This window comes from Pongo pygmaeus, chromosome 22 (genome assembly GCF_028885625.2).
Source record: "Pongo pygmaeus isolate AG05252 chromosome 22, NHGRI_mPonPyg2-v2.0_pri, whole genome shotgun sequence".
Lineage (NCBI taxonomy): Eukaryota > Metazoa > Chordata > Mammalia > Primates > Hominidae > Pongo > Pongo pygmaeus.
The window spans coordinates 56340805-56365777 of NC_072395.2; the positions used below are offsets into that span (position 1 = coordinate 56340805).

Below are 24973 nucleotides of genomic sequence, written 5' to 3' on the forward strand. Positions count from 1 at the left end.
CGGAACACTGCAAAGGACAAAAGGGGAATGGAGCATTTCTGGCCACCTGGGTTCCCTGAGTACTTTTTCTAAGTCCTTTCTTGTTTCTTGTTTCTTTCTTTCTTTTTTTTTTTTTTTAACATAAATCACATTCAAATAAGTGAAATAATAATAATTAGAAAAAAGTGAGTCTGACCGAGACCCCAGCAGTTCCCCTGAGGAAAGAAACTGAACATTCCCTCCCTCCCTCCTCCCTCCATCCTCTCTCCCTCCTCCCTCCCTCTTCTCTCCCTCCTCTTTCCCTCCTCTCTCCTTCCCTCCCTCTTCTCTCCCTCTCTCGCTCCTCTCTCCTCCCTCCTCTCTCTCCTTCTCTCTTCTCTCTTCTCTCCGTCCCTCCCTCTCTGCCTCCCTCTCTTCTCCCTCTCTGCCTCCCTCCTCTCTCTCTCCTTTTCTCTTCTCTCCTCCCCTCTCCCCTCCCTCTCCCCCTCTCTCTTCTCTGCCAGGCAGCCACACCAGCTGCATAGGCAGGACCCAGAGCCCAGCCCTCCTGGTCTCTGAAGAGTTAACCTGGACACCTTCCTCAGGACCCGCCCGGCTCCGAACAGCGGACTCCTCGCAAGATCAGAGGTGGGGCTACAGGCAGGGCGGCTGTGCTCACCCAAGCCCTCACCAGCATGCCGCCTCAACACCCCGGTGTTATTCGGGAAGAAAAACGAAGAGGCCAACTCTGTTTCTTCCACCCCAAGAGAGTCAGTTCCTCTTGGGTCAGATTCGGTTCCTGCCTCCGAGGGAGGCGAGCACGTGCCCAAACAGGTGCATCTTCCCTCAGCTCCCTCCAGGCTGGGCCCAGGGACCTCCCTCTGGCTGGGGCATCCCCTCTCTCCCCACCCCCACCCCAAGAGGCCAGTCCCGTTCCTGGGAGCCAGTATTTCTGGACGGCCAGAAAGCCTTCTTCCTATCCCGTGGCCTAGCAAGGAGAGCGCCACCGGTTCAGGCTGACAGAAAGGCACAGAGGCAGGGCCCAGGCGCCTCCAGGCAAAGGCCTCCGCTCCCACCCCTGCAGGAGCAGGCGCGTCCACGACGGAGTAAGCAGGTGGTCAGGTCACCAGCAATCCGGTTAGCCGCAGTGCTTCTTCCCTGGTGGGTGTCTGGCCCCGTTCTTGCTGGGGATGGCACCCGGGGATGGCGCTCGGGGATGCCACCGTGTTTCCTCAGGGCCCACTGTGCACCCTGCGTGTCGCGCCCTTGTCACGGGAGCAGCCTGCTGACCCAGAGCACGTGTGGCTGTCGCATCAACAATAAAGGGCTGGAAAGCTGCAGTGCCAGAACGCAAACTCACGTGTGTGGCAACAGAGGCCACGTTCTCAGCCACCGTGCCACTCTGCATGTCAGCTGGCTGGGCGTGCCTCCGTCTTGTATTAGCAAGGACACGGCAGTCACTTGATTTTCTTTAGTTGAAGCTCCAGGCAGTACCTGGCCCCTCACCAGACTGAAAAATAAAGTCCCAGAACCCCAGAGCCCCACATGGCTCAGAAGTGCCATCAAGTACTAGGGGTGCGCCAAGAGTGCGCCAGGGCCCGGCTCAGCCCGGCCAAGCCCCAGCAGGAGGGAACATGTCCTCATCGAGAACATCCTGCAAAATGCCCGGGGTGGGTGGGGGACGCTCACGGTGCCAGGCCTGGGCAAGGGGCCATAAAGGACCTTCAGGCAAGGGGCAAACACACCCCTGGGTGTGGCCAGCTCCCTCTACCCATCGGGACCTCCCCAGTGGAGGGACTGAAATGACTCAGGAGCAGATCAAGGAGCCCAGGGCAGAATTCTGGGGTCCTACAAGGCCTGAGGGAGGCTCCCCGAGCGGAGCTCCAAATTTCAACCTGAAAAGTCTAAGCCTCTATCACCATCATCATCGCCATCGTCGTCGCCACCATCACGAGTTCTGGGAGAAGCGCCCAAGCATGGGAGACGTAGGGATGGTTTTGCCAATGCTGTGTGTTAAGGAGCTGCTACCTGCTGGGGCTGCTTCGGTACCCTGGAGCACCGTGAGACACAGCTGTCCCCATAAGGAGCTGACCACTGGGTCGAGGAGCTGAGACACGGGCGGGTCACACCCTGAATTCGCATGCACGACATGACAAGAGGTTCCGACTCGAGGTTCCTGGTTTCTAAGGCTCCCAAACAATAAACACAGGTGCCCTCAGCACAGCCGCCCGGCTCCTTGTTCAGCAGATGCCACACAGCCCAACCTCGGTGTCCTGAGGCGGCCCCACTCTGAGCGGGGTGGGGTGACGAGGCTGCCTGGAGACAGAGCAGCTCCGTGGGCCCCCAGCTCCCCTGCCAGATTCCCCCACACAGGCACGGCCTGAGCAGGGGCCTCCGCTCGCTTAGGAGTGCTCAGCCCTGGTTTGGCCTCCCTGTCAGACGGCCTCAAGCCACTAAGCCAGCGGCAGCCACAGCCAGGACCTCAGAGGCTACTGCTTTGTTCTTAGAGGCAGCAAAACCGCAGAGATGACTCAGAAGACAAAGAGCCCCCTCGCCGGCCTCTCCCACCATCCAGTTGCCTGAGGGGCCTTCGCAGGGCAGGCTCTCCCGAGGGCCAGGACGCCCTGTCTGAGCAGGGCTCCAGGAACAATAAGGCTGGCCCTGGCCACACTTAAGCCCAGCCAACCTCAGCACCGACAGTGGCCTGCCCCGCCCATGGCGCCTGCCTACCCTCCTCATGGGAACTGCTGCGCACTCACTGAGCATCTGCCCCCTCGAGAAAAAACTTTGTTTTCTTCTTAAAAACACTGTGGGCCAGGCACAGTGGCTCACGCTTGTAATCTCCACACTTTGGGAGGCTGAGATGGGCAGATCACTTGAGGTCAGGAGTTGGAGACCAGCTTGGCCAACATGGTGAAACCCCATCTCTACTAAAAATACAAAAATTAGCCCGGCATGGTGGTGGGGGCCTCTAATTCCAGCTACTCAGGAGGCTGAGGCAGGAGAATCGCTTGAACCCAGGAGACGGAGGTTGCCATAAGCCAAAATCACGCCACTGCACTCTAGCCTGGGTGACAAAGCAAGCCTCAAAAAAAAAAGTAGTAAAATACACATAACATAAAATTTATCGTTTTAACCATTTTTTGGTACACAGTTGAGTGGCATTAAGAACGTTCATACTGTTTTGCAGCCATTACCACCACCCAACTCCAGCACTTTTCATCCTCTTAAACTACAATTCCCAGCCATCCATCTCTGGCTCAGCAGCCCCTCCCCCAGCCCCCGGCGCCCCCACTCCCCCTTCTGTCTCTGTGAATCTGTCCCCTCTAGGGACCTTGCGTGTGTGTTCTTTTATGATGGGCTTGTTCCACTGAGCACAGCATCCTCAAGGTCCATCCTCGCTGTCAGCCGTGCTGAGCTTTCCTTTTGTACGGCTGAGGCCTATTCCACTGTCGGCATGGACCACATCTTCTTCATTTGTTTGTTTGAGACAGAGTTTCGCTCTTGTTGCCCAGGCTGGAGTGCAATGGCACAATCTCGGCTCACTGCAACCTCGGCCTCCCGGGTTCAAATGATTCTCCTGCCTCAGCCCCCTGAGTAGCTGGGATTACAGGCACGCACCACCATGCCCGGCTAATTTTGTATTTTTAGTAGAGATGAGGTTTCTCCAGGTTAGTCGGGCTGGTCTCAAATTCCCAACCTCAGCTGATCCACCCACCTCGGCCTCCCAAAGTGCTGGGATTACAGGCGGGACCACATCTTCTTGATCCCTTCATCGGCTGACGGCCCCTCGGGCTGCTTCCTAGTATGGCTGTCGTCATGCTGCTGTGAACGTGGGTGTACAAACCTCTCTGGACCCTGCCTTCAGTTCTTCAGGGTCCATACCATTAGGAAGAGCAGCCGGCTCATGTGGTGGTTGTAATCTTTGAGGAGCTGGTACACTGCTCTCCCATAAAGGCTGCGCCATTTGACCCTCCCACCAACAGCGCACAAGGGGTCCACTTTGGTAAGGACCACCTTAATGGGAGCCAAGAGGTTGAAGAGCTTTTTTTAACCAAAATATCCACCAGGTGACAACATGAACAAATCCTTTGTTCTTATAAAGCAGCAATGTGTGCCCTCTCACTAGAAGGTGATGAAGTCTTTCAGAGATCAGGAAATGGTTTGGCTGTGAGATTCTTCCGACTGCTTAATTTATAACCAGACTCAGAGAACCTGGCGGAGGATGGGGTAAGGATGGATGGTGCCGGCAGCCCCGGGCGGTGCTGAGACTTTCAGTGACTGAGCCCAGCCACTGGGGAAGGGTCCTGAGGAGGGGGCAGACCATGGGGCCACCTGTGGCTGCCACAGGGGGAGGGATCCTCTGCAGCGGGAAGGCCATTAGTTCCCTGAGGTGAGGTGGAATGCAGGAGTTGGCTCCGTGCCCTCCTCTTTAAGATTTGAAACTTCCACAGGCCTGTAGGATGTGGCCTCTCAGGGAAGCCGCTTGGAAGGAAACAGCTCCCAGAGAGATGAGAGACAGAGGAAGGGAAAAAGTCAGGGTTTTTTCCTTCCAAATATTTTATTTAAATATTAAATTAAAAAACATACATCAACTAATCATTTGGCATACATTTCTCATGTTAACATAAGAGATAAAATAATTCAGTTATGGTAAAAAAAAAAAAAACTATGTACATCTCAATCAGATCACGTAGTGTCTTTAAATAGGCTATTGCATTGCCGTCTGTATTACAGCACTGTCAAGAAATCTACAAAACACACATCACACACTCTTAAAAAAACAAGTAAAACACGCCTTTAACGTCCTCCAAAAGAGGTTCTACAGCAATAAGAAAAAACAAAAACCACCGTGAAAGTAAAGTGCCTGTCATTGCTTCAAAGACGAAACACACAATGGTTTCTGAGGCCTTTGATCTACGGCATTAGAACAGGAATCATTTTAAAAAGGGGAAGGGGTTTTGTGTTGGAATCAATTGTGCTACCTCTGTAAAAATGAAGGCAAGGGCCTGGCTGCCCCAAGATGGTCTGGATTCTCTCCCATCCCAAAAACTTCTTTATGAGCGAACAGGAGACTTTGGTGTTTTCTCTGTGGCAAGGCACCTGGTCTGCCCTCCGGACAGCCTTTCGCCCAGTCTTTGAAACAGCCACAGAGCAGCAGCAGCAGCAGCAGGAATGGGGGCAGCCAGCTTCCCTGCGGCACCACACAGGCGCGGCCCCCGGTGGGCACCAGCAGGCCAGGGATGCAGCCTCCTGCACTGGGCCCGCCTCCCTACCCTCAAGTAACTGGGTCAATCTTTGGCTTTTAAAAATACCCGCCTTTCCCCTTTCTCAATGCCTCTGTTTAACACTGCAGGGCGTAAGAAGCCGAAGTAGCTGAAGGCACCTGGGCTGGGTTTGGGGGCGGGGACTGGACTCAGGGAGCAGCATTGCCTTTGTTGCCTTCCAGAGGCTTCTGGCTGGTGGAGCCCCACGGAGTCCACCTGCCAGAGGTGCGCCCGGACCTGCCAGGTAAGGACCGCCCCTTCCTGCCGCCTCCACCCCAGTGCTGAGGGAGGCAAGGCCCTGGGGCCCCTTCCTCAATGCACACCTGTGCTGACAGGGACGCTTCTTAACGACAGGAGTGAGGGAAGCTTAAACCTGGAACACAAACGTGCAGTACAAAATGTAACAAATAAGTAGTGTCTACCTGTCTCCCATGTAGATACATGTACAGGATTTGCTTTAAAAAAGAACAAAAACTTAAAAACACTGACCTAAACCTCTCACTTTACCTTCCTTGAACAAAAGCCAAAGAGCCTAGGTGGGGGTGGGGAGGGGGGTCCCGGCCCAGGGCAGGCATGGCCCTGAGCCATGAGCCATGAGCCTGTCTCCCAGCTGCCCAGCCCTGCAGTCAGCCTCCAATATTGCACAGCTTCACCCAAGTCAGGTGTTCTTGTTGGACCCCATCATGAAATGCATAAATGTTATCAGCAGCGGAAACGGGAGGTGCAGCAGGAAGAAGCTTCTGGGCTTCCGCGAGGGCACCCAGGGGCTCAGGGCCAAGTGACCCTCAGGATGGGGTCCCCAGCACTTTGAAGTCACCTCTGCCCTCTTTGAGGTTCTTCCTGCGGTTCCTCCGAAGAGTCCTGGAAAACTAATTCTTGAGCAGTTTATGAAACTTCTCATCTAAAATAAGAAAAAAATGTCTTCCAGGTTTTGATTTCAGGGGAGAGAATTCCTAGAATCTGTAGATGATCTTTGCCTGGGCTGACCACTTAGAGCTGCTTTAAAACTGATGCATGAAGCAGAAAGTTCACAGTTTTCATTAAAGCATAAATCAGGAAATGGAGAGTGTTGACTAAAGAAACGGATAGTAATCAATGCGCACACACACACACACACACACACACACACAAGCGGACGACGATGCGCCCGCTCGTTTCCGTAGACGTCCGAGGTAATCATCTCAACCACGACGAACCCAGAAGACAGGGGCCGAGATCCCCACACCACGGCACTGCAGATGTGTTCCCTCCACCCCACTCCCCTTCTGCCCCGCCCCCAGACACGCCCCTCAATTATCTTTCTTCCTAAAGTTTCCAGTCCCTATTCAAAGTTGAGGTCACTCAGTGCAAGAAAAAAATAAAACAAAAATAAACTAAAAAGCCAAAACACCTAACGTATTGCTTATTTCGCTTCTAGAAAGTTCTTGGCTTTGAGTCCAGACGTCTTCGCCTACTCTGAAGTTATTGCTGTAAGAGTCAGTGTCCGCGCCAGGATGCAGGGCTGCCCTCACTGCACCAGGACAAAGGTGCCTAGGGGGCAGGGCGTCAGGTCCTCCATCTCACAGTCCCCCTGCAGCAGCCCCAGGGGCTCACAACCTGGGGCCAGCCTGGCCAGGCGTGGTGGGGGCACAGTGGGGAGGGCAGTGGGGCCGGCGCCAATGTGCAGGTGTGTGTCCAGGAGCTGCGCCGCCGAGGCCACCGGGGAGACGCCAGTCTGCAGGAGTGGGGGTGGCAGCAGCGGGAGCCCTGACATGAGGAGGGTGCTGGGGAGTGGGGCAGCCCCAGGGCCATCACAGGGGGCGATCACAAACGGGGCAGGGGCAGGCTGGGGGGCCTGTGAGCAGCCGGGTGCAGCGGCCGGGTGGTGCTGTAACTGGAGCAGCCTGTGGGAACAGAGGACGGGTGGTCACTGCGCCAGCTCGCAGGGTTCTCGGGTTTCCGAGTGCCCGTGTGGCAGGGCCCGCCCGTGGAGCTGCCAGCTGCAGCTGCCGAGGGCAGGTGCATGGCTGATCCCTGACCACACCCCACCTTTCATTCTCCACCTGGTTTCTCAGCAGCTCAGAGATGCGGCCACAAGGCGCTCTCACTCCCAGCCACCCTCACCCACCCAGGCACTTTAAAGCACAGGCTCACCTGCTGCACCCCCAGGGCTCAGCACCTAGGACCTACGCCCCACACACCTCCCTGGCTGGGAGCGGGGGTGTGCACTGGGCTACACAGAAGAGGGGACCACTTAGCAGATGAGGTTCCTCGAGGTGACAACCTGCCGTGTGCCCACCCAGGGTCCCAGGGCGGGGGCAGGCCCCTACCTCTGCTGCTCTAGCACCTCCTCCAGCAGGCTCCAGCCCTCCCGGCTGCCAGCTGCGCCGCCGTGCAGGCCTGGGCTCTGTGCAGGGGTGTGGAAGGGGCTCAGGCCGCCCCTGCTGGCCCGGCTGGCGGGGGCCTGGCACACCTGGCGAGCCAGCCCCTTGATTTTGTTCAGTCCCAGAAACCCTTTGGTCCGCGTAGTCTTTCTCAGCTGCTGCCGAAAGGCCTTCAGCCCTGCAGGGAGAATGAATCAGGAGGTCAACAGCCACCCGGCTCTCAGCCCAGCATCCACGGCCCTTGGCTTAGGGGGTTTCCAAGCCTCAGGTCAGGGGTAAGGAAAGGACGGGTGACACAAGCATGTCTGGACAGGAGTCTGGCACCTAAGCCCCGGGGTGGCGTGGAGGCAGCCGGCAGCCAGGGACCCTCCCTGACCCCATGCCTCCTCCAAGTTGGGAGGTGCTGCCCAGCACAGAGTCGTCTCCTGTGCTTTCAGAACCAGCCGCGGAGGCCACGTGCTCAGGGACCCACGTATGTGTCTATCCCAGCAGGCCGTGACTCCCCGAGCCACCAGAGCACTGAGCACCCCAGCCTGCCCAGAGCACTGAGGGTCCCACCCAGGCCCGGCGGAGAACAGGGGGCACCATCTGCCATCATGGACAAAGTCACGTGCTGCCAGAGACACACATGGTCCCCTGGGGAAGGTGGAGGTAAGTGTGGGAGGAGTGTGGCTCACCTTGAGTCAGTGAGGTGTCCGATGCCCGCCGTCCCTCCTGGAAGCTGACAGGGAGCAGAACAGCTCCTCCCAAGCCCCCCTGAGCCTGCAGCACTGGGGTGGCGGACTGTGACCCCAGGAAGGGTGAGGCCAGCCTGACCGGGGAGCAGGCGCCCAACAGCCCCTGAGTGGCCGGGGTGCCACTGAGCCCCGCAGGGCTTTTGCTCGCAGAGAAGGTCAGACAACTGTCAGAGCTGGTTCCCTCTGCAGGACTTGCCGTGGCAGAGGGGGAGACGACTATACCTGTGGGGGGAGGATGGCGCTTTTGATGCTGCAGTGCAGAGGAACAGGCTCCCCCGGCCACTGCTGGGCACACATGGCTGCGCTGGCCTCCCCATCCCTGCCCTCAACCTGGTGGGAAGAGGGCTCGATGCCACCAGAGCCCAGGGAGCCCCAGAGGCAAGCCACCATCACGGTGCAGCTGCAGATGGCAGGTCATAGTGAACCTCAGGCCAAGGGGTTGCCCTCCCAGCACCCAGGGGCCGCCTGGGGAGGACCCTGCTGGAGGCCAAACCCCATGCTGTGTCCTCCACTAGAACGACCCCATGCCGGGCAAGCTCTAAACATCAACTATGTGGTCTCAGGGATTAAAACAAATGGCAAATCCTGAGAAGTCCAACCTGAGAGGCTGCCGGGCAAAACGTCCATTCTAAACTAGCCCACCCTCAGGTCGACTGTCAGCCTATCCACCGGTGTCCTCCTGGGCCCCCGGGGACACTTACATGGAGCGGTGAGTGGGGAGAGGCGGGTGGAGACCTCAGCCAGGGTGTGCCTCCGGCCCGTGCTGCTGGGCAGGGACTCCTGCGTGTCCTGCTCCTCCTCTAGGCCCGGCCCCTGCCTGGCCTCCTCACTGATGGCTGTGTCCAGCAGGCTGCTGGGGGACACGGGACGGGGCCGGAACACTCCGCTGCAGCTGGCATCCACCGGGAAGAACAAGGGCTGCGTTGGAGAGACACAAGCCAGTGACTTCTCGGGCTCCAGGTGACCCGGGCGCACCGGGGGCACCAGGGCTGGGCTGAGGCAAGCCCTCTCCACACCCGCTGCGGGCACTTACCCACTGCAGCGAGCTCTGGAGCTCACAGTCCATCTCGGCCTGCAGGACGGACTGCACCAAGGTCTGTGGCTGCGGGCACAGCAAGGCGGGTCGGAAAGGGTCGGTGGAAAGACCTTCCTGAGGCACCTGGGGCCGGCAGACGGGAAAGAGGCCATCAGGCGAGCGACTCCGGGACCACCAGCGCCATCAAGAGAAGAAACAAGCTGGCTTCTGTCTGGAGTGCAAGCTGCCTCGCTGGTGGGCATGACAGCTGACGGAGGGACACTGGCTGGCCAGGCTGGGCCAGAAGGCGGCGTGACAGGCCAGCCCCGGGGATGAGTCAGGGACAAGTGGCCTCTGGGCAGAGTCCAGCCCCCAGTAGCTGGCACCCCCTTCCCCACGCGGCCTGGGACCCGCTGCCCACGCAAGGAACCACCCTCCAAGCCGGTGCCTGACAGGGGAGGGAGCCTGGGGCCCGGGAGGAGATTCCTCCCCCTCACCTCCAAACTGCTGAGGTCCGAGCTCCGAGGCCGCGGCTGCCTGGCAGGCCCGGGGCGGGCGCACTGGGCATTCCGATACTCCTTGAGCCGCTCGAGGAGGAGGTAATAAATGGCAGCAAAATGGTTATAGCTGCTGTTTTGCAGTGACTGGGAACAAGAGCAGCAGACATCAGCATGGGGCAGCAGGGAGCCCCAGGACCCACTCGCTCCCAGGTTATTCTTGGGTGACTGAGAATATCCTTTAGTAGGGTGGACAAACCGGCCCCTAAATTAGCCTGTGCTCCCATTTTAACTCAGCTGGTGAGTGCCTGCTTCCCCTGAGACAGCTGCCTAGCCCCTGCGGGTGAGGCCAGGGCAAGTGTGGCCAGGCTCACCTCCACCGTCCTCTGCCGGTCAACGCCCAGGGTCTGCATGATACCCAGCGCCTGCTCATCGTAGTCGCCCAGGTTGGAGCTGTAGCTGTGCGCAGAGAAGGTGGGGCAGGCGGGTCCCGGGAAGCAGGGCTCAGCCCGCATCCACCGGTGCTGCCGGATCTGGGCGATGGTGATGCGCCTGGCGGGGTCCACCACCAGCATGCGGCGGATCAGGCTCTCACAGTCTGTGGAGGGGCCAGGAGGCTAAGCCAGGGCGGCTGGGACCTCGCCTGCACTCCCACCCACTGCCCCACATGGTTTGACACACCAGGGGCCAGGAGCAGGGGCCAGGCCATCAGCTCAATCCTGCCACCCAAGGGGAGCCATCAGCCAGGGATCCAGTCCCTGGGGGCTGCCACACTTTGTGTCCACCACACAGAGAACCACTTAGGTTCACCCTTCTGCCGTGCCCCACGCCTGAGCACCAGGTGGACAGGCATCTTTATGACACAGAAAAGCCGGGTGAGCCACAGCCAGTGGGTTGGAGTCAGGGATGATGCCTACACCCTGGGTGCAGGTACTGGGTGGGGACGGCAGGCGCGAGGCACAAGCCTGTACAGCAAGGGCACCCGTCCACCCTAGAAATAGGGCACTGAGAAGGCATCCATGGGCTGGGTTTCTCCCACAGCCCACAGTAACCTGGGCCTGATTCCCAGACTCAACAAGGACTCAGAAGCCAGATGAGAAGGGGATGCAGTAGACACAGGCCCCTGCCCAGGCGAGACCACGCGACTCACCTTGAGACATGAAGAAGGGGATGCGGAAGCGGCCCTCCAGCACCCGCTGTCTCAGCGTCGGCAGGTTAGGCCCATCGAAGGGGAGAGAACCGCAGACCAGGACGTACAACACCACACCCAGGCTCTGTTGAGGACCACAGAGCCACGTCAGCACCAGGGCAGCGCCCCCGGGAACACGGCGCCCTCGGGGAACGCGGCCTTGGGGAAGGGGGTCTGCGCGCACGCGGCTCCTACCCAGATGTCCAGCTGGGGGCCTTCATACTCCTTCCCCTCAAAGACTTCCGGGGCAGCATATGGGGGGCTCCCACACCACGTGGACAGAGGTTCTCCTGACTTGTAGAAATTCCCAAATCCAAAATCTGGGAGGCAAAGAAACAGACGGATGAGGTTAAACGACAAATGGCAAGGGGCTGTGGTTTCGGCACGTGCCGGGAAGCTGGGGCCACTTGCGGGCGCGCTCCCACCCCGGACCCTCCGTGCCTGCCAGCTTGATGTCCATGTTGCCGTCCAGCAGGAGATTCTCGGTCTTGAGGTCCCGGTGGACGATGTGATGGTCATGACAGTACTCCACGGCCGACAGGATTTGCCAGAACTTCTTCCGCGCCTCATTCTCACTCAGGTGCCCGTTGGAAGTCAAATAATCTGAGGAGCCACAAAACAAAGTTACAGCCCCCAGGGCAAAGCCTGCCCACCACCCAGGGAGCCCTGGAGCACACCGCGGGGTCCTGGGATGTATGGCCCAAACACTGGCCCCACACAAATCCAGACACGTTCGTGCCATTGGTTTTCAACAGATACTGAAAATGAGTGTGGCTTACCAAACATTTCTCCATTTTTAGCAAATTCAGTGACGATGTAAAGCATATCCTTTGTTTCCATAACCTAAAAAAGAAAGACCTGACATTTAACTGCACAAAAAAGGCACAAGGCAGTGCTACAAACCATCCACCAGAACCCCAGGAAATTTCTAACTTCTCTAGGACAAAGGCATTCATCATTTAAAAATGCAAGGAAAAAGAAAAATTTCTCAAATAAAAAAAAAAAAACAGGAGATTCCTACTCACAAAGACAGCTTTAAAAAATCAGACGTGAATTCCTCACTGACTTGCCTATCCTGATACACCTTTGCTCTCACAAAAGGTCTAAATATATTAGAATTCCCCTCTGTGGTCATATTTAATTCAAGGCACCTCACATACAATTTGAGAATGCTTAGGCCGGGGCATGGTGGCTCACGCCTGTAATCCCAGCACTTCGGGAGCCCAAGGCAGGAGAATTGCTTGAGTTCGAGACCAGCCTGGTCAACATGGCAAGACCCCATCTCTACAAAAAATACAAAAACTAGCTAGGTGAGGTGGTGGGCGCCTGTAATCCCAGCTACTCAGGAGGCTGAGGCAAGAGGATCGTTTGAACCCGGGAGGCGGAGGTTGCAGTGAGCCGAGATCGCACCACTGCACTCCAACTTGGGCGACAGAGCGAGACTCCATCTCAAAAAAGGAGAGACAGTATTCTGAAGGCTACAGAGGAGATTGCTGGAAGTCTGCTGGGCTTTATAGAAGCCTAGTAGTCAACAGATGATTCCAGCCAACGGTCAGAGCCACCTGAGTAATAGAGAACGCACACCCCATTCCCACTCGCTTGATTGACAGGATGAATGAGGCTGTGAGAACCCAGCCTCATTCGCTCAGCATGTAGCCATTCACTCAGCATGTAGCCCATCACTCAGCACGTAGCCACACAACAGCCGTGCCAATATAGCCCTTTGAAGTTCATTCACTAATCAATAACTTTATTTTACTTAACAAGAGATTTAAAAATATAACTTATGTCTGTGAGTATTGAAAAATTTTGGCGAGGATGAGACAATATATTCTTATGAAAAAAGATTTCTTTGGGTTCAAAATATACAGTTTTTCCTTTAAAAAGATGCTTTGTGCTGGAGGCGGTGGCTCATGCTTGTAATCCCAGCACTTTGGGATCACCCAGGCTGATCACTTGAGGTTAGGAGTTCGAGACCAGCCTGGCCAACATGGTGAAACCCCATCTCTACTAAAGATACAAAAATTAGCCAGGCGTGGTGGCGCGTGCCTGTAGTCCCAACTACTTGGGAGGCTGAGGTAGAAGAATTGCTTGAACCCGGGAGGTGGAGGTTGCAGTGAGCCACGATCGATTGCACCACTGCACTCCAGCCTGGGCGACAATGAGACTCCATCTCAAACAAAAGAAAAAAAAAAAAAAGATGCTTCAAAGATTGCTGCTTTGAGTTATAAATCTAGTAAGAAAAGTGTTCTATAAATTCTAGCAGTTTGGCAAGAATTTTAACTGCCCCACCCCTGTGTGTGGTGGAATAACTCTAAGACCACTGCTTACCCGTCCCCAACTGAAGAAAGGGAGGAGGAGGAAAAGAATTAAAAGTCAAGTGTTTGAACTTTTTGAAAACTTGAAAAAAAGAGGGAAGTGTCTCAGCAGGGTTCTGGGGCCCCGGCCAGCAGAATGAAAATTAGACACTAGAGGCTGGGCGCGGTGGCTCACGCCTGTAATCCCAGCACTTTGGGAGGCCAAGGCGGGCAGATCACAAGGTCAGGAGGTCCAGACTATCCTGGCTAACACAGTGAAACCCTGTCTCTACTAAAAATACAAAAAATTAGCTGGGTGTTGTGGCGGGCGCCTGTAGTCCCAGCTACTCGGGAGGCTGAGGCAGAAGAATCGCTTGAACCCAGAAGGTGGCAGTTGCAGTGAGCGGAAATTGCGCCACTGCACTCCAGCCTGGGTGATGGACAGAGACTCATCTCAAAAAAAAAAAAGACAGGAGAAAGAAAGAAAAGAAAAGAAAGAAAATTAGACACTAGCGTCAAAACCAGAGGAATAAAAGTCATTGCTACACCACTAAATTCTATCATCTCCGAACAGTTAAGAATCACATACAGCAGCAGTAAGAAAATGCACCTCCAGAAAAGACCTCCAGCACCAATCACATGGGCAATTTGTTTCCTTAAATGAGCTAATTCCACACAATGGGCAAAGGAGAAGAACAGGAAGAAAAGGAAGGTACTACCATTAGGGTTCAGCCCTTGAGCAAAGTCAAAAACAAAACCAGCTCAGCCCACTCCTGAGGAAATGGGCCCGGCACGCTGCACAGGCAGTACACCAGTGGCCATGGAGCACACAACTTAAAAATGACAACAGAAACAAAACACAAACCAGGCGCACACGGCATGCATGAATTCTGTGCTTAAAGACACTGAGCAAACTGTCGTCACGGTGAACACAAGTTCCACCAATACTGTTAGTTTTATTTTCAATCTAGTGCAGAGGCTTTTGGGGGATAATTTCAAATCATAATTCTCTCTCCTACCACACCGTACACCGAGCTGTCCTAAACTGCACAAACACACACAACAACATCCCAGAGTCATCTCACATTCCATTTCATACAAATCATTACGAGGAACTTCAACCCAACACAAATGGATGAAATAGCACCTGCAAAGAACTTCTTCTGCAAGAAGACTTGATTTCACCTTGCAAAAGTGGTCATTTATCATTAGGGAGGTGTAAATGATTGCTTTGTTGTTCTAATTAAATTAGTACTTATTTTCTGATGATATAATTTATTAATTTCAACATGAGAACAAAAATTAAGTCACAAAGTAAACCAACAGACGGACAGGGCAAGGCATGTTCCTAGCGTGGATTAAATGACAAGCTCCTTGCTCTTACTATGGAAAAGTATTTTCATCTCTCCGTTTTTCATGGAAGAGTTTAAATAGGGAAAACAAATGCTCACTAATGTCCTTGCAAAAATAAACTAATGAAAACCGGTAAGAGCAGCTGGCTTTAAAGTTTAATAATTATCTGCAAAGGCGGAAGTTTCCAGTTTCACTCAAATTTGTCCTTTTATACTGAATGCGTGACCTGTGGCAATACAGATGAGTTTGTTTTCATAGTAAGGCAAATTTACAACAGACCTCTACACATTTAAAACTGGATCAGGTTAGGATACTAAATAAAATTCTAATGAAGCAAATCTCAATTATGATCCAAAAGCAATAAAATAATTGTAAATATATCTGCACAGTCTATAAAAATCAATCTATTTACCTTATACAACCAAATGCCCAACTTTCACACACTCCCCAAAAGGGAAGCCACCTTCAGAAATTGCAGACTTAACGCTGTTGGAAATAAAATATAACACATTTGCCAGGATTAGCAGAGAAAGGCAAGCTGACCCCTTACCTGGTAAAGCTTTATGATGTGTGGATGGTTCAGAAGCTTCATCAGCTGAACCTCACGATAGATTTTCTCCAAATTGCTTGAATCTAATCGTGTTTTATCAATTATTTTTATTGCAACCTACAGATTTTAAAAAGAAAAAGGATATTTTGTGGGTTTTTTAAAAAAAGAAAAAAAACCCTCAACCTAATTTACACATTTCATTTTTTGCAAGTTAATTTCTCAATACTCTGTCTCCAAAAGGTCACAAGAAGTTGGGAAAACATAACCAAAGTAACTACTAATGTTATTTAAAATAATCAGAGTTAAGTAAGTGACTTAAGTATTTGCAGGCTCACTTTACAGGGCCTCACTTTGCAGTGTCCATGAACCACTGCAATCTTAGGTTGGTCCTTTTTTTGCCATTATTCTCTCTGCTTTCTCCCAATATATGTGCAAATTATACAGCAACATAACATAAAGCATTTTTTTTCTTTACCGAACTAAAAACGGTTACTGTTTACCCACCACGACAATCAAGCCTGGAGCACTGAATCTGCATGGGGTCCACCCGCCAACGGTCGGGTCGCCCCGGGTCCAGTGGGGAGGCCCCGCCGGCTGGGTCCCGCCGCCCCCACGCACCTGCGTTTTGGTGACTCGATGCCGCGCCAGCTTCACCACCGCGAAGTTGCCTTTGCCCAGGGTCCGCTCGATGTCGTAAAAACCCACCCGGAGGGGCTTCTGCTGGCCCTGACCCTGGCCCGCGGGGTCCGCGCTGAACTCCGACATGATAACCATGGCTCCTAGCGCACCTGCGGGGCCGCACAGAGCTCAGAGCCCACCAGCGCCCCCGCCGCCCGCGGTCGGCTCCGTCCGTGCCCGCGGAGCCCCCAGTCTACACGGGACGCAGGGACCTGCTCCCACGCCTGTGGTCCCCACTCTATCCACCGGCCCCTCCAGCCCCTTGGGAGGTGTGGACCCGCCCCCGCCGCCCGCGGTCCCCTCCACCCGGACCCCCGACCCTCTTGAGCCCCGCGGGGCGCGCGGACCCGCTCCCATACCCGCCCCTGCCGCCCGAGTTCGGTTCCGTCTCGATCCCGGGACCCCCTGAGCCGGGCTTCCACACTCGCCTCCCGCCGCCCGCTGTCGGTTCCGTCCCCACTCCCGATCCCCTTAGCACCTCTGGGCGCGGACCCGCTCCGACACCCGGCCCTGCCGCCCGAGGTCGGCTCGATCCGGATCCCAGGACCGCCCCCTGCCCCACTCCCACACCCAGCCCCCGCCGCCCGCGATCCGTCCGGTCCCCACCCCCGACATCCCAGGCACTTCGGGGCTCGCGGACCCGCCCCCCACACCCGGTCTCTCCGCCCGCGGTCGGCTCCAACCTGACCCCCGGCTCCCCAGCCCCTGAGCCCCGCGGACTCACTCCCACCCCGGCCCCCGTAACAAACGGGAGCCCAAGGGCGGCGGGGCCGCCAACCCCGCCCGCGAACCCCGCGCGCGCAAGGCCAGGGACCCTGCGCGGTGGCTGCAACCCCGAGCCCCGGCCCGGCGCCCGCGCGGAGCCCCCACGGCAGCCACCTTCGCCCTCCCGGAGCCCGCCGCTGCCGCCGCTGCCGCTGCCGCCGCCGCCTCACCTCCGCCGCCCCCGGAGCGCCCAGGCCAGGAAGCCGCCCGCTCGGCCGCTCGCGCTGCTCGGGTGCCTACTGCTCCGGCTGCCGCAGCCACTGCTGCTGCCTCCGGGGCCGCGCCGCATGTCAGCTCTGAGCCGCCGCGCTCCGCCGCACGCGGCGCCGGGGCCCCGCCCCGGCCCGCCCCGGCCCGCCCCCCGTAGTCCCCGCCCTCTGCCCCGCCCCCGCCGCCCGGGCGGGGGCCGCCCATTGACGTCGCTTTGACGCCAGAGCGACGCGCGGCAGAGCGCCGGGCGGAGGGAGAGCGGGAGATCGGGCGGTTGCCAAGAGACTGGCGGCTCTGACGCGCGCGGGATGAGGCCGTTGCCCTGGCGACCGCGGGCCGGTGACGTCAGGGGCGCCCGCCGCCCGAGGCCCGCCCGCCCGCCTGCGCTCCGCCGGGCGCCCCCTCCCGGGCGCTGGGGGCACTGCGGGCGGCCCCACCGCCGAGGGCGCGCCCGCCCCTCCACGCGCGGGGACTCGGGCCGGGTCCCGTGGGCGCCTTGTGCTCGCTCCCTCCATGAGGGGACGGCTCTCGGGCAGGGGTCGCCGGCCCCTCCACGCGGCGCGCGTTCGTCCAGGCTCGGAGTCTCGGGACGTGCGGGGGCCCGGGGGCCTCGCGGGCTCGCGCGTGGGGCTGGCGGCGCGGAGGCCCTGGGGCGCTGCAGGGCGCGGGGCCACACCCAGGGCGCTCCAGGCCCCAAGAGGCCGCTTGCCCACGGGGACGTCAGCCGCTTTTGCTGTTAAAATCTGAAATGTTCAGCAAGTTAGAAACTTGAAACCTAAGGAAGCGTGGCCGGCCGCTCTGGAAGCCCCCGCCGCGCGGCCGGTCCCGGTCGCGGCCCTCAGCGGCGCTGGCGTCTGCGCGTCCCGGGGCTGCCCCCGCAGCATGTGGGGCTGGGACCCTCTTCCCGCGCGGGCCCCGGGCGGGCCCCGGGCGGACGCTGCGGGCGGTGACGGAGCCAGGCCGGCCGCCTGGGGAGGGGACCGGTAGGGGACGGGGGCGCGGGACCACTTGCTTGCCCGTGGCCGATGCCTCATCCGAACGGAAAACGTTTTCTTCAGGGGAGACAGAGGCTATAGGCGAAGGTATTTTTTAAGCCTGAGGACCCATTTGGGAGTTAGATTCTGGATCGAGCCTAGTGTCATTTTTCCTTGTGTTAAATAACACTACTTCACAGAAGGGGGAACGAGAATTCAGGGAAGTTGGCATAAAACTTGGAACCCTTCTCGGGAGGCTTTCCTGCCTGGGCGGACGCCTGGGAGGAGGGCCCGGAGAAACTAGGATGAGCTTCTCATTCGCCCGACGGTCTGACCACAAATTTCCCAATCGCCACACACACACACACACACACACACACACACACACACACACACACACACGGGTTGTTTGGGAGTCAGTTGGTTTTCAAAGGCTTTCAAGGAAATGAAGAGTCCCAAAGTTTTCCTTAATCGTTCAAAGTGTTTTTCTTTGTCCCAGGTTTATATACCAAGAATACGGGGGAATATTTTTAGTTCCTTTCAGCTGAACAGTTTACAACTGCCTTTTTTCCTTCTGGAGGTCCCAACACCCTGTTAATCTGCTCCTAGGAGAACTAAACAAAAACAAGGCTGGACGTCGTGTCTCCCACCTGTAATTCCAGTGCTTTGGGAGGCTGAGGCAGGAGGATCAGTTGAGCTCAGGAGTTTGAGACCGGCTTGGACAACATAGCAAGACCTCACTTCTATAAAATATTTAAAAAATAGCCAGGTGTGGTGGCACACGCCTGTGGGGCCAGCTACTTGGGAGCCTGAGGTGGGAGGAGGGCTTGAGCCTGGGAGGTTGAGGCTGTAGTGAGCTGTCATTGCACCACTGCACTCCAGCCTGAGCAAGAGAAGAAGGCCCTGTTTCAAAAAAGAACAAAGATAAAAGGCGGGGTGAGGGAGAAACCAGGCGCCTGATCACACTCACCATTCAGTCCCTCAGCCTGTGACTTAAAATACTGCCCCCCTCATCCAGGAACGAGGCTTCCCCACCCCTCCCACCCTAGCCAGAGTCTTCCAAAAGGTCTTAGGTATTTGCAAACACCTGGCTGGCTGTTTGGAAACATTTCATCAGCACCAAATAAAAACTGCAGCCAAAACTGCCTCCGCAGAACAGGTCCCCAAACTCAGGTGCACTTGACCTTTCACCCCGACCCAGCCCTGAGCTTCCAAAACCCAGAACAGCCCTGTGCCAACCATGGCCATCCTGTTTTCCCTTCCCTGGCCCCGTGGGCGAGGAGCTCGCTCTGCAGAGAAAGGCAGGAAGCACAGAGGAAAAGGCCAAGCTTGGAACTGCTGTCCCGTCTCCCCAGTGGGGGAACCCCTGGCACCCTCATAACTAAGTCTGTGCTTCAACCTGACCTCTGCTACCCAATGTCTTTTGTTGTTGTTTGTGTCCTTGACCCCCAGAGGCTGTATTTCCTTTCAGAAGCTTTGATTTCTTTTCTGTTTTCTGGTCTTCCATGCTTTTAACACATGAGGAAAAATAAAATACGTGGTGTGAGTCTAAAGATTGTACAAGCAAATGATTCGAGAAACTCCTCACTGAACATAATGGAAGGAATGCTCCCAAAGTCTGCAGGAATGGTACTTTATTATTATGGTTTGCATATTATTACAGATTTGTGGAAAACGGCAAGTCAGTTTTCCTTTCCACGTGGACTTTCTTCAGCTTGTCTTATGATTGCCGTGTTTCTGGAGTTCATCTTGTTTTTTAGGCCTTAAGACTGGAAACCCCAACAGGAAATGGGTCCGTTTAATATTCATAGTTGCAGCGCTGGCCACTGGCATGTCATAAAACTCTCAACATCAATTGATAAACACAGAGAATGGAGCGTGGGGCAGCATTTTTACAAAGGGATGGGTGCCCAGCTGGCCCCAGTGCCGCCCTTGGTGAGGAAGGAATCTCCCAGCGCAGCCAGGACTCAGACGAGTTCCTCTTCCCGACTCTACCCTCCCATCTTCGACGCCTAAGGCCCTTCCCTATCTTTCTGGCTTTGCTTCAGGTGGTTTTGTACTTTTTAAATTTTGTTTTGGTTTTTTTAGGCTTCAGCCTAGTGGCTTTAGGTGCCAGAAAATCAGATTAACCACTGCAGCGGCATCCTTCTCAGGGACCCGGGGCCACGTTGGTCATTTTGCCCCACTGTATCTGGAGAGCTTGACGACAGACATGTGTGCACTAGGTCAGGAAGCCACGGCCCTGGCCTGGGAAGGGCAGGTAGGAGAAAAGCCCCCAGCCCCCTCCACCCTCAGGGAATAGCCCAGTTGTCCACAGCTTAAGTCAAGAACCCCCGGTGAACAGGTCAAACCAGAGACTGCCCAGTCCCAGCGTCCGCCCCCAGGGCATTGCCTCCTTCACCTCCTGCACTGAGGCTCCCTGTGGTTCCGTGGCTGCCACAGTTGCGTGGATCCTACCGGGCCCAGGGCCCCTCCCCATCTCAGACAGCACACGCTTCCAGGCTAGGCCTTCCACGGGCTGCTTAAATGGACCACGCAGGCCGGCAAAGCAGCAGAAACGTGCCTGTTCACGGGCCAGTGGGCCCTCCCCGCTCCAGCCCTCTAGGGTTTCTGGTTCCGGTTTCTGTCGCTGCCGTTAGTGAGGAATTATTCATGTGGCCGATGCGTTTTCTTGATATTTAAGCAGGGCTGTGGCCGAGATCAAGGCTGAGGACCCAAGAGGCCTTTGGGTGTCTGTGTCCCTGAGCCATATGCTGAGGTCGGAGGGCAGGGGAGGGGGGTGCAGAAAGGGGCCAGCTCCAGCGAGAGTCAGCCAGGCCCCAAACAGAGCCAGGGGTTCCCCCGGGGGGGAGTGCTCACTTAGGAAGAGCACCATGGACAGCCTGGCCGGGGGTCGCCCTGTGCTGAGCAAGCAGCTCTGGAGTAAACCACCTGCCTCTCTGTAGGAAGAAGGAAACCGCATCTGCAAACGGAGCAAAGGTCCCCAGAGGCAGAGCAGAAGCCTCTGGGATGCTGCAGCTTCGTGCAGACACGGGGGACCAGGACTGGGGCCCAGAGCAGGCTGCAGGTGCTGGCCGTGCCCTTTATCCTGGGCACTCTGCCAGGGCCACACAGAGTGTGGCTCCCGGGAGATGGAGACGTCCGAGTGGCAGCTCAGGTCATGGTGTTTCCAGGTGACATGCTGGCTGCTAGTGTAGAACACGGTAAACCATCTTTTTTTTTTTTTTTTTGGTTACTATTTACTCATGCAAAATAATGTGAGTTTCTGCCATTTGCAAGAAGTGTGCCAGCTGCAATGACTCAGCGGGTGGCCATGGGTGAGCATGGTCAGACTGTGCCAGGACATGGTGGCAGACAGACATGCTTCGAAGTTCACCGTGGGAAGGGACAGGTCCCCAGAGAGAGGTGAGACGGTGCAACGCGAGGGTGAGTTCGGAGTCGTCCTCCAGATGTCCACAAAGGCTCGAGAGGCCCTGCTCTGTGTCAGGCACTACGTGAAGGTTGTGGGCACAGTAGGAGGGACACAAGACACCTTCTCTCGAGGACCGTCGGTTCCAGTTATGGAGACAGTAACAGCATAAGATGATGAGTAAAAAAAGAATGCTGGCAGGAAAGTGGCCAGGGAGGGAACTGCTTCCGGGCCTCTCCGTGGGATTTGCCAGGCATGGACTGAGCGAGGACCTTCCCTGAGAGCACCAACTGCTCCAGGAGAGGGAAGAGGTGGAGGCCCGGCAGGGGGAATGGGGCAGGAGGCACCACCCACACCTTCCCTCTCTGAATGCTGAGCAGAGGCTCTCAGCAGAGGGGAAAGAAGAGCAGAGGCCAAGATTGGGAAGACAGACCCCGTGGGGGTCCTCGGCGCCGTCCACATCCATCTACAACCTGCTGCCCAGCGCCTGCCTGCCTGCCTGCCTGCCTGCCCGGGGTGTGTGCAGAGCAGTGTGGTCTGTCCCGGCTTCACAGCACTGGGCACGGCCAGGCAAGGATGACAGGGAAAGGGAGGCAGGGACTTGGGGCTGTTGGAGCCAAGCTGAGGAGGAAGGAGCTGGGATGGGAAGCGGGTGGCAGGAAGGAGCGTGAGGCCTGTGGGTGGAAGGTCCCTGGCCTTGGAGATTGAAGCATTTCACTTGTGCGTCTCACAGCCCAGAGAGGCCAAGCCCGGACCGTGGGGGAGAGAGGAGGACCCCCGTCGTGGGGCGGGCTGAGGATACGCTCTCTCCACGGCTTCCGGATGGGTCTCCCTCCATTTCAGCTGCATCTGTGGGAAAACGATGAAATGCTCCCTCCACTGCCGGGCCTTCTCTTATAAAGCAGGTTTTTTCTAAGTATAAAAATTAATAGAAAAGGTTCCATAGAAAATCAAGAAAGTAAGTATGTGAAGATGAAAACAAAAAGCACCGAAAATGCTCTTCATAGCTGACGTTTTCTTATTCACTTTTTATTAAAACAGGATGAGGCGTCCTGCCTTTTCCAGCCTTATCTAGGAAGTGTCTTGCCAGGTCACCAAATGGCAAGCTGAAGTTGTCTGCCTAGAATTCCGCTGTTCAGCATCCCGACTGAACAGCTGCGCGGCAGCATCGGGGGCGCGGCAGCATCGGGGGGCGCGGCAGCATCGGGGGGCGCGGCAGCATCGGGGGCGCGGCAGCATCGGGGGCGCGGCAGCATCGGGGGCGCGGCAGCATCGGGGGCGCGGCAGCATCGGGGGCCCGTTTCTCTTCATGCCATTCAAGGCCCCGTGGAAACAGACACCACAGCTCAGCATGAGACTGTGGCCCCGCCTGACCCGGCTCATCCAGCCCCAGCCTCTCTCATGTTCCCCGGCCCCATGCCGACATTTGGCACTAGATGAGCCATTTCTCCACATTTCAGGAGTCTTGTTTTGAGACAGCCTGGCTGTCTGAGAGCCATCGGAGTCGAGACTGGATGCCCCTGGTGCCCGTGGGCCAGCACCGCCTGAGGAGGACGGGTCTCCGGAGGCCACAGGCAGAGCCACTGAGAGGGATCTTTAAGCAGAGGGCCCCAGACGCCTCCTAGGACCCACGGGTTTGGCTGCCATGCAGGGTCTGGGAGCTACAGAGAGTCGGGAGCCAAGGGCTGGGCACGGTGACTCACACCTGTAATCCCAGCACTTTGGGAGGCCAAGGCAGGCGGATCACGAAGTCAGGAGATCGAGACCATCCTGGCTCATAGGGTGAAACCCCATCTCCACTAAAAATACAAAAAATTAGCTGGGCATGGTGGCGGGCGCCTGTGGTCCTAGCTACTCGGGAGGCTGAGGCAGGAGAACGGCGTGAACCTGGGAGGCGGAGGTTGCAGTGAGCCGAGATCGCACCACCGCACTCCAGCCTGGGCAACAGAGCGAGACTCCATCTCAAAAAAAAAAAAAGAAGAAGAAGAAAGAAAGAAAAAAAAAAAAAAGAGAGTAGGGAGCCGAGTCCCTGGGTTGCCAAGGCAATCCGTGGAAGCCCCTGACTTTGAGCAGGACACAGGGCCCTAAGGACAGCCCCAGCCCCTGCAGTGTGGCCTGCAAGGGTGTCATTCATTTTGACCTCGCTGTTGTGGTTTTGGGTGGTATTGTTATTTGTTTGAAAAGAAAACACATGGGCTGCATGTGGCATGAGCAAGTACAGACGTCATTGGGATCAGCTAATGAAAATGACAGAGCGCTCTAAAGTGACACCTTACAGGGACGCTGTGATGTGGGACCAGGCCCAGTGGCACCAGCACACCACCATCTCACTGGCATTTCCACCATGGTCCCTGTTAAACCAGAAAGAACGAAAGCGTGACGGGGAAAAACAAGTACGTGTTTCTTGTAAAACACAGCTCATTTCAAAACTACTGAGAACAAGGGGACAGTTTGAAATTGGGCAGAGCCCCTTGGGCCCAGCTGGACCAGGAAGAAGGTCCAATCAGCTCTTCCTCAGGGCCAGGAATCTCTCAGTCACTCCGAGGCCTGGAAGAAAGTTTCCAGAACCTTTTTTTGCACAAATGAACTGCAGATCTGAAATCAGCAAGAAGGTCCAAGACCTGGGCCCCCAGGATTGGAACCACGGGAGTCTCAGATCCTCAAACTAGCTGGGTTTGCTTCAGTTTTCTCAGGTGTGACGGGCCACCCTGGGTTTCCCAGGGTGATGTCCCGACAGTGGAGGTCCCCACAGAATGGAGGATGTGATATGACCTGTAACATGGAATCCAGCAGAAGCTCCAGCACTTAAAAGACAGGAAGCAGTGGAGGACCTGGATGTCCCAGCCTTCATTATTCCCTCGCCTGGAGCAGTTGGTGTCCTCAGGGAAGGTTCTCATTCAGTCCATGCCTGGCAGATCCCATGGAGGTGCCCGGGTGATTGTGGCACAAGGGCTGGAAGATTCCTTCTTTGATCACTGCTGGTGGCCGGAGCTGGCTCACAGGCCTGGGGCTGCTCAGCAGCAGGACAGTGGGAGGGGGTGGGCTCTGGGTTCCTCGACCCGGCTCACAGCCCCGCTCCGACTGTCCCTGCTGGGCACCCCGGCAGTGATGTTATCAGCCTGGGCCTCCGTTTCTTTTTTCTTTCTTTTTTTTTTTTTTCCTGAGACAGAGTCTCACTTTGTCACCCAGGCTGGACTGCAGTGGCACAATCTTGGCTCACTACAACCTCCACCTCCCAGGTTCAAGTGATTCTCCTGTCTCAGCCTCCTGAGTAGCTGGGACTACAGGCATGCACCACCACGCCCAGCTAATTTTTGTATTTTTAGTAGAGACGGAGTTTCGCCATGTCGGCCAGGCTGGTCTTGAACTCCTAACCTCAGGTGATCCACCCACCTTGGCCTCCCAAAGTGCTGGGATGACAGGCGTGAGCCACTGCGCCTGGCCTCCATTTCTTTATGGACAGTGTGTGGTCCCAGCATCCTGAAGTTGGTGTGAGATGCAGGTGGGGTGGCTTTGGGGCAGGCCCCAGCGCAGATGGCCCTACTGCTGCCCCTGCCCCTGCTGCTGCCCCGCCGTTGCCCCTGCCCCTGCCGTTGCCCCTGCCCCTGCTGCTGCCCCTGCCCCTGCTGCTGCCCCTGCCCCTGCTGCTGCCCCTGCCCCTGCTGCTGCCCCATCCCTGCTGCTGCCCCTACCCCTGCTGCTGCCTCTGCC

The 24973-nt window shown here is 56.5% G+C and overlaps 1 protein-coding gene across 1 annotated transcript; it reads right to left on the reverse strand.

The window, feature by feature from the left end:
• Positions 1 to 4500: 4500 nt before the first annotated feature.
• On the reverse strand, positions 4501 to 17004 carry SIK1 (salt inducible kinase 1). The gene is made up of 14 exons (XM_054468793.2): positions 16840 to 17004; positions 15845 to 16014; positions 15227 to 15343; positions 11806 to 11869; positions 11468 to 11629; positions 11222 to 11346; positions 10988 to 11111; positions 10212 to 10435; positions 9838 to 9984; positions 9359 to 9484; positions 9027 to 9243; positions 8266 to 8547; positions 7535 to 7766; positions 4501 to 7108 (listed from the first exon to the last, which is right to left on the reverse strand). Exons 2-14 carry the CDS (start codon positions 15998 to 16000, stop codon positions 6733 to 6735), a joined length of 2352 nt encoding a protein of 783 aa, XP_054324768.1. The 5' UTR covers positions 16001 to 16014; positions 16840 to 17004; the 3' UTR covers positions 4501 to 6732.
• Between the last annotated feature and the right edge of the window lie 7969 nt (positions 17005 to 24973).

Coding starts and splice junctions, on each gene's coding strand:
- SIK1 (XM_054468793.2), bottom strand. CDS start 16,000: ATGGTTATCATGTCGGAGTTCAGCGCGGACCCCGCGGGCCAGGGTCAG. Junction 11,870..15,226: donor ACATCATAAAGCTTTACCAG/GTAAGGGGTCAG, acceptor TTTCTTTTTTAG/GTTATGGAAACAAAGGATAT. Junction 9,985..10,211: donor ACCGGCAGAGGACGGTGGAG/GTGAGCCTGGCC, acceptor TCTTGTTCCCAG/TCACTGCAAAACAGCAGCTA.